Source organism: Desmodus rotundus, chromosome 8, assembly GCF_022682495.2.
Source record: "Desmodus rotundus isolate HL8 chromosome 8, HLdesRot8A.1, whole genome shotgun sequence".
NCBI classification, from domain to species: Eukaryota; Metazoa; Chordata; class Mammalia; order Chiroptera; family Phyllostomidae; genus Desmodus; species Desmodus rotundus.
The window spans coordinates 96089725-96102747 of NC_071394.1; the positions used below are offsets into that span (position 1 = coordinate 96089725).

Sequence of the window (13023 nt, forward strand, 5' to 3'; positions counted from 1 at the left end):
CACCCCAATCTTCTCTCTAGCAGCAGATGGCCTGGTGCCCCGCTGTTCAGATCCTAGAGCTCAGCCCAGTTTCCTAATCCCGTAAATTATCACTACAGCTGCTCTGTGCTTCCTGTGGCTGAGAGAGGACTGCCCCTCCTTTCTAGCTCCAACTTCTTCATGAGGACTTTAGAGTTCTTCCTTCTCTTCTGAGACTTTTCTCTAGCACTGGAAAAAAACCCCACCTAAACTAAGATTTTAATATTATTTAAATAAGTAATATATGTACATGGTCTTAAAAATTCAAGTAATATAAAAGAATATACAGAGGCAACTACTTGATGCCAGTTGTGTACGTGTGTGTATTCTTCCAGAGATGATATATGCATAAATAAGCATATGTACATTTCCGCCTCTTCCTCTCTCCTCCTCCACTTTTATTTTTAAAACATTAATACTAGACACATGATTTGGGCATTGTTTTTTTTAACATATAAGAGCATGTAAGTGTTAAGTCTCTAAAGTTGTTGCCTCATTTTGTACTCCCATGAGAATGCTGGTAGTTACACATCTTCGTCAGTGCTTGGTATTTTCTGTCTTTCCCATTTTAGCCATGCTGGTAGGTATAAAGCAGTATTTCACTGTGGTTTTAGTTTTCATTTCCATGATCACTTGTTGACCTTTGGGTCTCCTCTTTTATGACGTACCTGGTGAAATTTAGTTGTACACTTAAAAAAAACAATTTTTTTATTACGATTGGCTAGTGAGTAGGTCACATTTCTCATCTTTCTGTCCCTTCCTTTCCCTCTATCCTTGTAAAAAAATTTTCTTGGCCCTCCTCTTGCTTATTATTTTCTAACAAGTGAATTTTCAAATCTGTAACCCCAACTCTTCTAGAATTTTTAGTGAATTTGCACATAACTTATTTTATTTGAGAAAACTTGTCATTGAAATTGGAAGATAGCCCTGACTGATGTGGCTCAATGGATTGAGCGCCAGCCTGCAAACCGAAAGGTCGCTGGTTCCATTCCCAATCAGGGCACATGCCTGGGTTGCAGGCCAGGTCCCCAGGACAGGGTATGAGAGAGGCGATCAATATATCTCTTGCACACTGATGTTTCTCTCCCTCTCTTTCTTCCTCACTTCCCCTCTCTAAAAGTAAATAAATAAAATCTTTTAAAAAAATTGGAAGATAATATTGTCATTCTTTCTGAGAAAGAAAAAAGTGATAAATACTAAGTTCTCCTAGTTTTTTGCCCAACAGATTGATTATCCCCTTATTTAACACTAGTTTTTGTTTCATTTTTGACAGGTGCTTATTAACAGTGAAAATCTTTTAGTATGAATTTGAAATCTACGGCCCCTTTAAAAAATGTAAATGTTTTACAGGTTCTTGATCAATATGAACGAGAAGGATTTCATTTCCTGGCGAAGGTGTTTAATTCTTCACATTCCTTCTTAGAAGATTTGACTGGTCTTACATTGCTGCACCAAGAGACCCAAGCTGCTGAGGTAAGAGTCAAACAAGCTTTAGGTACTGCAAACTGGTATGTCTGAAACCTATTTGATATTCAAATACACAGAAAAAGAAGGAAGCAGTGAATTACGATTTTTTTCCCCTTGGAACAAACCTGCAACTGCTAGATGCTGATGTGTGCAGGTTGTTGTGTAGTCGGTGTCAAATGCAAAAAGTTGCTAATGAAGGAAGCACAGGTTATTGATTCCCAAGTACCTCTGTTTCTTATTGAAAAGCAGCATGCCTGTGGCCATTGCACAGTTGACTGTAATGTCCATTAATCATAATGTAATTCAGAGAAGCCATTGGACTCAGGCACTGTTCTTCAAAGAGAGCACACCTGGCTTTTATTTCACAATTCAATCAGTCTTCTTAGGCCATTGAACCCCACCATGAAATGGCTTCCCCAGTTACACCCTAAGAGAGTTATAGTTACCTTGTCAATTTGAATATTTTGCAGATCTTAATTTCCTGGGTCACTATAATCATGTTTCTTTTAAAGATTGGGAATTTTTTTAAAAAGTTATTTTGTTTTTCCAAATGCTCACTGTTCTTAGAAAAGGGTATGCTGTGTGTGGTGTGGATCTATTTGTGTCATATGGCAAAATGGATAGTTCCTCACAATGATTAAATGAGATTAAATCAGCATCCTTCTACCCTGGGTGAAAGGCTCTAAGGAAAAATGTGCCCTATCATAGCATTTCCAGAAGCTACATAAGGAAAACTTTAAATGCCTGTGTCCTGCAAATTACCAGTAGTCCTGTTGTCTGATTTATTGATTACCCCCCACCCCACCCCTTCCCCCAGGGTATATAATTCTCACCACTGGGGGAGGTCCCAGGGGTCAGTGAGTAAATAGATGGTCAGGCCCAATGCTGGACCAGCTGGTGGTAAAAAGGCTGCTGTTTGGGAGATTGGAGCTAGCACTGAATATAGGAAAACCAGGTGGAAATACCAGTCACATCCTTTGAAGCTTTCAGCAGACTGGGGCGAGAATTTTAAGCACACCAGAGCAGCAAGATAGTGCATCTCTAGTGCTAGACTTACAGCTGAAACTTGTTCTTCCTTAACTTCCTTTGGCTTTGATGTCCTGGGCATTCAACCAATGCAGTCTTCCACTGATGACCAGTAGTTAGACCCACGTTCGTTTCAGAAGATGAATGGCATCTCTGTAGGACTTTAAGAGACTTTCCGATTTTCCCCAGAGCTTTGACTGGGTTCCCAGAGAGGGTTCAGAACTTCATGTTGATCGTAGCCACCGTTTTGTCTTTTGAACAGCATTGTACTGCCTGATGACAAGGGAAAATAACATAGGTCTTTTCAACCATGCAATCTTGGTTGCAATCCATGCAATCTTCAGCCTTGGCTAGTTGGTTGGGGGAATTTTTCCACCCAGCTAGAAATAATTCACATACTTTTCTTTAGTTGGCTAGAAGAAATGAAACTTGAAATTGACCCCATATTTCACTCTTTAAAACAGAGCAGATGTTAAAATAATGGGCACATTTCTTGATTAAACCTGGCTTATTTTGCATTTTAGTTTGTCAAACATTAACAGCCTTTTAAAAGACCCTGGAAGAAGTATAAGAGAGCCACAATGACTAAAGCAGTGTGGGGCAGTATGGGGCATGGTTTCATCACAAGTCTGAGGGTTTTTTTTAAGTTTTCCTCAATTAAATTATATTTATAGTTTTGAAATCATAAGCCACATATCAAATTTTTGATTAGAGATGGTAAACTTGTTGGCAAATGAGCCAGATATGGCTTGCAGGTGTGTTTCGTTTGGCCTGCCCTGTGTGTTAAATTCTGAATAAAGCCAACATTTTAAAATTATGAGTTTTATATAAAAAATCAGAATTTTCTCATTTATAACTTCTTTGAAATATCAGATCTGGCAATGCCAGGCCTGCATTCCTAAATAGTGATGGTTATCTGGAGCCAAGAAGCAAATTGTATCAATAAATAATGTATTTACTTGATATGAAATTTAAAGGTATAAAAAATATTCTGTGTGAAAAGGAAATCTTCTAAACCTTTTTCCTTACCACCCAGTTTTCTTAGTGGAGACAAAGACTGTTTTTAGTTTCTTGCCTAAAGGTATTCTTTTTTAACATTTATATATTTATTTTTCTATTTTTCAGTTATAGTTGACATCCAATATTACTTTATATTAGTTTCAGGTGTATGGCATAATTGTATAATTTATGAACTGATCCCCCTGGCACCATACATAGTTACTAGAATGCTATTGACTACATTCCCTGTGCTGTACTTTACATCCCCATGACTATTCTGTAACTACCAATTTGTACTTCTTAATCCCTTCGCCATTTTCACCTAGCCCCCCAACCCCTCTCCCAGCTGGCAACTCTTAGTTTTTTCTATGAATCAATGAGTCTGTGTCTGTTTCATTTGTTTATTTTGTTCTTTAGATTCTACATATAAGTGAAGTCATATGGTATTTAACTTTCTCTATCTGACTTTTCACTTAGCATTATACCCTCTAGGTTCATCCATGTTGTCGCAAATGGTAAGATTTCACTCTTTTTTATGACTGAGTAATATTCCATTGTGTATATGCCCCACATCTCCTCTATTCATTCATCTATGGGTTGCTTCCATATCTTGACTATTGTAAATAATGCTACAATGAACATAGGGGTGCGTATATCTTTTAAATTAGTGTTTTGGGCTTCTTTGGCTATATTTCCAGCTGTGGAATTGCAGAGTCATAATGTAATTCTCATTTTGATTTTTTGAGGAAACTCCATACTGTTTTCTACAGTGGCTGCACCAGTCTGCATTTCTACCAACAGTGCATGAGGGTTCCCTTTTCTCTACATCCTTGCTAGCGCTCGTTTGTTGATTTATTGATGATAGCCATTCTTACAGATGTGATGTAATATCTCATTGTGGTTTTAATTTGCCTTTCTCTGATGATTACTGATGTTGAGCATCTTTTCATATGTGTATTGGCCATCTGCATGTCCTTTTTGGAGCAGTGTCTATTTAGGGCCTCTCCCTATTTTTTAACTGGATTGTTTGGGGTTTGGGGTTTTATTTTTGTTTGTTTTTTTGGTGATGAGTTGTATGAGGTCTTTATAAATTTTGGATATTAACCCCTTATCAGATGTCGCATTAGTGAATATCTTCTCCCATTTAGTAGGTTGTCTTTTCTAGTTTGATGTAGTCTCATTTTATTATTTCTTCTTTTGTTTCCCTTACCCAAGGAGAGATATATGAGAAAAAATATTGCTATGAAAAATTTCAGAGATTTTACTGCCTATGTTTTATGTTTTTTGCATTTTCCATTTAAGTCTTTTAAATCCATTTTGAGTTTATTCTTGTATATGGTGTAAGAAAGTGGTCTAGTTTCATTTTTTTGCATATATCTGTCCAGTTTTCACGACATCATTTATTGAATAGACTGTCTTTACCCCATCATAAGTACTTGCCTCCTTTGTCATAGATTAATTGACCATGTAGGTGTGGGTTTATTTCTGGGCTCTCTATCTTGTTCCCAAAGGTACTCTTTAGGTGATGTTCTCCATTTAGATGATGCTTTTCAGTTAATGATCCTTGTAGGTATTGGTATTTATAGCCCCTGTCTTAGAAAAAGATCATTACTTTTCTTAAAAAGCTATTAATAGGACTGTATTTGAAGATAATGCTCACCAGAGGACCTTATAACAACAAAAATCATTATCCTATCCACATTAATTTACAGTACTGTGAAAAATATGTGTGTGCATATAAATAAATGTTTGGCAGAAAATATACATGTATCTGTTTAGTGTTTTGATTTCCATATTTTATTCCCAGTGCATTTGTAAATGTTCAGTAATAAAAACAAAATACTCTGCATCCCATATAGAAAGGTCCCAACTTACTCATTTTAGCAACACAATGAAGAATGCCCGATGAATTCTCATCTTAGGCTGTTTTCAGGCATCAACATTATATTCAACCAGATAATTATATGTGACAGAATTACACTGTTTTTTAAAAAGAGAATTACTGAACATCTTTTGAAAATTTGATAGCAGGGTACTATGCTAGTGACTGACTACAGAAATAATGAGGTGAGCTCATGGTCTAGGGTGAGAAACAGACGTAAATAGGGTACCCTAATATCATTACAAATGTTTTAGTAATTTATATATTAATTGCTGAGAGAGCAGTTGCTTCTGCCTGGGAGAGTAAGGATATCAAGGAAAGCTTCACCCAGAATGGAACAAACATTCCAGTTAGGTTTATAAAATTAATTAATTAATTGTTTTAATTGAGGTGTAATTGACATATAACATTATATTACTTTCAGGTGTTCAGCATAATGATTTACTACTTGTACATACTGCAAAATGGTCACCACAATAAGTGTAGTTAAAATCCCTCACCAGTTAATTTTAAAGGATAAGTAGGCTATCTTTAAAAATAAAAGTTGGATTTGGGCAGGGGAAGAGTAGGGGAGTAGGGGAGGGCATTCTAGGCTGAATAAAAAAAGCCTCGTGGCGAAGTGTTTAGTGTGTTACTCATAATCATGAGCATGGAGCTGGGGCCAGACTTTCCTGAAATAAGATAAGGTTTTTTTAAATAACAGCTTTATTGAATTATAATTCACATACTATGAAGTTCACCCTTTTAAAATGTACAATTCGGTGGGCTTTTTTAGTGTATTCACAGAGTTGTGCTACCTATGACTTCTACTCAGCGTAGAACATTTTCATCACCCCCGAAAGAAACTCTGCAGCCACTAAGCAGCCACTGCTCGTTCCCTCGCCTTCTGGGCCTGGCAGCCTCTGCTCCACTCTTCTGTCTCCATAGCCTTGCCTTTTCTGGACGTGTCACGTAAATGGAATCTCACCGTCTGTGGCCTTTTGTATCTGGCACCTTTAACTTAGCATGATGTTTTCAAGGTTCATCCATGTTATGGCAAGATAATTCTCTTTTAGTTAAAAGAGAAGAACTTGTGATGCTATTAAATTTTCTCATATCCTTTAATACTGCTGGTCTGAGGAAATCATAACTGATCCTACTAGAGACTGCAAATCTAATTATTTTCACAGAAAGGGCACAGAGATAATGGATTGGAAGATACTTTATTTATTTGTTTATTTTTATTTATTTATGTTTGAGAGAGAAACATCGATTTGTTGTTCCATTTATTTATGCATTCATTGGTTAATTCTTGTATGTGCTGTGACCAGGGATTGAACCTGCAGCATTGGTGTATCAGAACAACACTCCAATCAACTAAGCTACCCAGCCAGGGCTTGGAAGATATATTTAAGACAGAATTATGTAGATCTATTCAACCCAATTTTTTTGCACCCATCCCTCTTCCAAAATTCAAAAACAATTGCCATTATTTCAGTCTAGGTTACTAGTATAATAACACTGCTATTGAGATTAGCAGACAAATCACCAGGTCAGTTTGTGTTGCAGGAGGGCTTGAAGTGCAAAATGCAGAGCAGGGACTGGGCATGTGGTGGAAGGGGTCGCCAGACTTACAAAGATGAGTTTGTTTTGGGTAATGATGATTTTGAGGTAATGGAGTAAATGAGCAAAAATGGATGGTATTAGAGATAGGATGGAGATAGAGCTTAGAAAATAAAAACATAACTGGTAGGTTGGTTTTGCAGAGAAAGGAAAAGTATCCTGCTTCATTTAGTGAAATGAGGAGAAGCTGCTGAGCCAAGATGAAATAAAAATATTTAAATGAGAAATATGTGTGGTAGATATTTGCCTTGAACTATAGATTAAAAAATTAAAAATGCCTCATAAATGCTTTCTCTAATGTTATATTTCATAAAGCACAGGTGTTAGACAGAGACCGCTTTGTCTATAGTCCATCTAGCTGCCAAATTATAGTTACATTCTACCCATGAAGCATTAGAAAGCCTCACAGAGGAAAAGGCCCACTCATCTTTTTACTCTCTTAAAATGTTGCCATCTGAATAGGGAATTTTGCGTGAAGTTCTGACCATTACTTTCAAGACCCTTAGAGAGAATGATTTTGGATATTTGGAGACTGAGCCCAGTTCCCTATTGCTCCTAGACATCTGTTTATCCCAGTTGGAACCAAACAAATGGCCTTAAAGTTGATTGGACAAGATGTCCAAGTCGTGGCGCTGGTGAAGTACTCACCAAATGCTCTTTAAATTGCTGAATTTGTTGAAGAAGGACTCAGTCTAAATCAAACATGGGAATGACTTAATCATGTTTTCATGAAATTTGCGTGACTTGTCTTTTTTAGGGTTATTTATCAACTAACTACCAGTTCACATGTACTGATTTCATCCCAGCTGTGGGTTCAACTTCAACAGTGTGCTGTGGGAAATGCCAAATAATTTTCAAGCTCTATCTAACTAGAGAGAAAAGACTGATTCATAAGATAATTAATAAAGCTATATTGGTATATACTTGAGAAATTCAAATTTCAAAATCCCATAATCCAACTTCCCTGAACTACTTCCGTCTCTTTCTTGACAGTTTGCCAGTTCTGTGATTTCAGGATTAATCTTAGGCTATGTTTCCTTTTCTTGCCTTGACCGTATTATCAATATTTCATGTTGTATCATATAGTTATGTTTTCAGGATTGTAGTTATAGCACTCATTTAATGTAATTGTAGAATTAGGAATTAATGAAAGATCATTTACAAAGAAAGTTTAGCGCCAACTTTAACATAGGATGTAAAATCATGAACAGGCTGGCAGAGAGGAATGAGGCTGAGCCCATGGCTTGATTCTGATCTAAAACTCATATTCTGACTCATCTACTACAGAATTCAGGACTGTAGAAAATAAAGTGCCCGTTTTTCTCATAGCAGGAAAGTCATAAGAAAAACATTATAGTCATGTGATATGACTTCATTGGCACGACAATTTACTATTCAGCAAAGTAAATAGCTCAATTAACAAATGTTTCTGCTGGGCCTTTTGCACTTACACTGAGTTTTTGGCCTCTCCCACTCACAGCTGGTTTTGATTTGGTTCCTGTGGATTATTTGTTTTGTTTTGTTTTGTATTTAACAACAGTCAGATATTTATGCACAGCTTCATCAAGAGCCTCTGATGACAAATAGCCTTTGGAGGCCAGTAGAAGCTGTGGGAAACCCCGTGTCAGCACTTAGACCTGTTTCCAATGGAGAGGAATTGCTCTGGGGACTGACCTGGCCTGCTCGTGAGTCCAGTTCTCTTTTCCCAGAGCCTTCTGCTAGCCCCTGTCCAACCTGCACTGGCCCATCCTCCGACTGTATCTTCCCTTGATTTTTCCTTATGAAACAATCCGTCAAGACACAGCCTTGGCCTTCTCTCCTAAGTGAGGGGGGAAAGGCAAAAACAACAGGCAGAAAGCCATTTAATTCTTAGATTGGGAACTACAGATTAGTTTTTGAAATAAGGTTTGGCTATACCTCTGCAGAACTCACTTTATAAAATGAGTCCTTTATTTGCTGTCAGAGTTATCTACATGGATTTGACATGTTTTGGTAAGTTGGCATTCGGGAAGGATTCCAGTTGGAGGACAGGCATTGAAGTCTGGGCAGAGTTCCCCACCCTTAAGGAGTCTTGGATGGTATAATCCATTTGGAGGTCTGTGGGGGAGAGAAGGGGAGAATCATAAATGCTAAAAGCAGCGTTAAAACAGGAATATTAAGAAATAGAACATGAAAACTGTATTCTCCTTAAATTTTAGTTCTTGTTTTGCTAGTGTTCTCATGAGTACTTGGGTGAATAATTTAAACATTTTGTGTATCAGTTTCCCCACTTACGATAAGAGGATTGAACCATATGTGAAATCCTTTTTAGCTCTAATAATTCAGTGATTTTGACTCAAATATACCCAGTATGACCAAAAAGTAAAGAAGTGGCTAATTCTTATATCAAAAAATGTTTTAAAATGGCCCTGACTGGTGTGGCTGAGTGGGTTGGGCTTTGTCTCACAAAGGGGAAGGTTGCCAGTTAGGTTTCTGGTTAGGGCACATGCCTGAGGCCAAGTCTCCAGATGGGGGTGTATGGGAGGCAACTGATTGATGTTTCTCTTGCACATCCAAGTTTCTCTCCCTCATTTGCTCCCTCCCTTCCCCTCTCTCTAAAAAGAAAGTAATAAACCTTTTTTTAAAAAGTTTAAAAATGTATGAGAGTGATTACTTTTTGTGCATTTTATAAATATCTCTGGTTTCTATCATATCTGGCTGCCATTGCTAGAAGCATTTTTGGTCACATTCTTTTGAGATTTAGAACTACTCTGAGCCTTAAAAGAACATTTCTCATACTGTGTATTGGTTGGTGTGTGTAGCAGTGTATATAAATCCAAAATGGTATAATCCAGCCAACTGACCTCATTCTCCAGACTTGGCACCCAGGACTTCTGGCTTCTTCATAAACTCAAGTCTCACCTCACCATAATTGAGTACGTTCATAAAGATGAACGCCAAATCTCCCTTGTTTTAAGTAATGGCAGTATTCTTAGAATGTTGAATGTGTAGTAGGTGAAGAGTTTCTTTAAAAAGCAGCCATATTACACTATAACACGCAGGATGAATGGGTAGCCTGAACCCTGGCCTGACCAGAAGGCCCGAGTTCATATCTTCACTCCAACAGATGGCTGAGACTGCTGTGTTCAAACGTACGGGTTGTGCAGGACCGGACCGTGTGTGGCGACCCTATGTGAGCCCTGGGTCATTTCCTGAATTTCATTGAGCCTCACTTTCTTCATTTGTAGAGTGGAATAAGTAATTCCTACTTCTCACAATTACTGTGACCATTAAATAAGAAATCATCTTTCAAAAGAAAAGGTAGATAAATTAAACTACATCAAAACTTTGCACTTCAAATAGTTTTTTGCAAGTTATATATTTGATAAGGAACTGATATTCACAATATATTGGGAACCCTTGCAACTCAACAATAAAAAAAAACATAACCCAATTTAAAAATGGGCTATGGCCCCAGCTGGTATGGCTCAGTGGATTGAGTGCCGGCCCGTGAACCAAATAGTTGCTAGTTCAATTCCCGGTCAGGGCACATGCCTGGATTGCAGGCCAGGTCCCCAGTAGCAGGTGCATGAGAGGGAACCACACATTGATGTTTCTCTCCCTCTCTTTCGCCCTCCCTTCACTTCTCTCTAAAAATAAATAAATAAAAAATATATATTTTTAAGTGGGCAATGGGTTTAAATAGACATCTCTCTAAAAGTTATACAAATGTCCAATGAGTACATGAAAAGATGCTCAAAGTCATTAGCCACTAGGGAAATCAAATCAAAACCACTGTGAGATACCACTTCATACCCACTAAGATGACAGTAATCAAGGAAACAGACAGTAAGTATTGAAGAAGATATAGAGAAATTGGAACCCTCATACACTGTAGGTGAGAATGTAAAATGGCACAGCCACTTTGGAAAACAATCTGGCAGTCCCTTAAAAAGTTGAACACAGAGTTACCATGTGGCTCAGAAATTTTACTCCTAAATATATAACCAAGCAAAATGAAAACACATGTTTATTCAAAAATTTGTATACCAATGTTCATAACAGTATTGTTTATTCATAATAGCCAAAAAGTAGAAACAACCCAGAGGTCCATCAAACTGGTAAAGGAATCAACTATTATAAAATAAAGGGATATTATTTGGCAATAAAAAAGGAAGAATTACTGTTACGTGCTTCAATGTGAATGAACCCTGCTAAGTGAAAGAAGCCAGTCACAAAAGGCCACATATTACAGGATTTCATATATAAGAAATTTCCAGGATTTTAAAATACATAGAGTCAAAAAGCAGATTAATGATTGCCAGGGAGTGGGAGTGGGAGATTGGGGGAAAATAAGGAGTCACTACTTGTGGATAAGGGCTTCTTTTTGAGATGATGAAATGTTCAAATCTGGGCTTGTGGTAATGGTTGTACAACTTGAACATACTAAAATGTTGAATTATATACACTTTAAATGGGTAAATTGCAAGGTATGTGAATTATATCCCAATGAAGATTTTTTTTAAAGGAAGAAAAGAAAGCATGTAGCCCCAATATATACGCTGGGATTCTCTGTGCTTCCTCCTCCTTTCCTTGCCTCTCTCTGGCTCTCTGAGGGCAGTGATGATTTTCTGTCTGTGACAGGCTATTGGAGCATGTTAATTAATTGTTTGTAGAGGTGACAATAATATGTACCATTTTTATTGTGCCTCAGTGTTCAAAGCCTTAGTCTTTGCTCACCTTTTAACTCTTTCTTATACTGTGGATAGCCAGTAAGTACTGAGAGTGCGGAGGAAGGAGGGAGAATATGGAAGCAGGGTCCACTGGCCAAATGCCTCCCTGGCAGGCTTTATAGACGCAGAAAGTCAAAATGTCAGTTCCAGCCACAGAGACCCTCATGGAGTTGTTAGGGGAAGGTGAGGGTGCTTTGATATCTATTATTTTAAGCTGAAGTATGTGTTTCAAAGATCCATATCCCAACCTGGACCTGAATTTTTTAAATTTCCCTCTTTATCACAGGATTTAGTATTTTCCCAAGACCCTTTACTTTGAAATTCTTGAACATACAAAAAGTTTTTTAAAAAGGTACAATAAATTCCCCATGTACCTTCTACCTGGATTCAACAATTAACATTTTGTCACACCTAGTTTCTGTCTCTCACACACACACAGACACGCACACAATATGTGCACACACATACCACATCACATACATACTCACATGTTTTCTCTTCCTGAACCATTTGAAAGCAAGTTTCATATACAGTGACACTTCAACCTAAATGTTTAGCATAACAACTGTCCAGAATACAGACATTTTTCTATGTAAACAATACCATTGGTGTCACAGAACAACAAACAATAATTCCATATCACCTAAAGTCCAGTATGTATTCAAGTTTCCCCAATAGTACACAGGATTTTAAAGGTACCTTTTAAACTGTTGTTTGCTTTTTCCTCAAGTTTACAACTTATACCTATAAAGTTTTTTTAAATAACTTGTATATAAATCTGGGCATATCTATTAAGCTCTTGACACCCTTCTCTCTAAATAGGGAGACTTGGGACTTGGTTGTCCTTTTTGGCAGTGCACCCCAGAGATCCTGCTGTTCCAGGCAGATCTCTTCCAGCCCTGAGCAGTGGTTCCTGCCTACACTCCCCCAGGGATCCCCATGCCTGAGGCTTTTGAGGAGGTAGGGATGGGACTGGGGAGGCTATTTTCCATATGTTGAAAAGCCTAACAGAAATAAAACATTTATGACATTGAGGTACATTGACCAACTAAACTATCAAGTTATTTTTTGTTTTGTTTTATTTGTCAGAAGCTCTGATTGGCAGTTATGTATGCTTTTGAATTAGAAAAACAATAAGATAAAGTAGTGCCTTTTGTTGGGTAGGAGAGGTTTTTCTGAGATCTAGTCCTGTGAGAAAGATAGTGGGAATTAGGGAGTGGGAGCCACCGGCCCTGATTTCCTGACTGCATCAGCAGTGGAGGGTCCCAGGGAGGTTCTTACAGCTTGTCCTGTGGCCATTATTCTAGGGGCTGTATT

The 13023-nt window shown here is 37.7% G+C and overlaps 1 protein-coding gene across 3 annotated transcripts in view; it reads left to right on the plus strand.

Moving 5' to 3' along the window:
* The window catches only part of ATG7 (autophagy related 7), a 269209-nt gene that overhangs the window by 155034 nt on the left and 101152 nt on the right, over positions 1-13023 (plus strand). For all 3 annotated transcript variants that reach the window (XM_071222289.1, XM_053929529.2, XM_071222290.1), the window contains one exon: positions 1369-1491. In XM_071222289.1, the coding sequence (XP_071078390.1) occupies positions 1369-1491 (123 nt within the window). The remainder of the gene's footprint in view (positions 1-1368; positions 1492-13023) is intronic.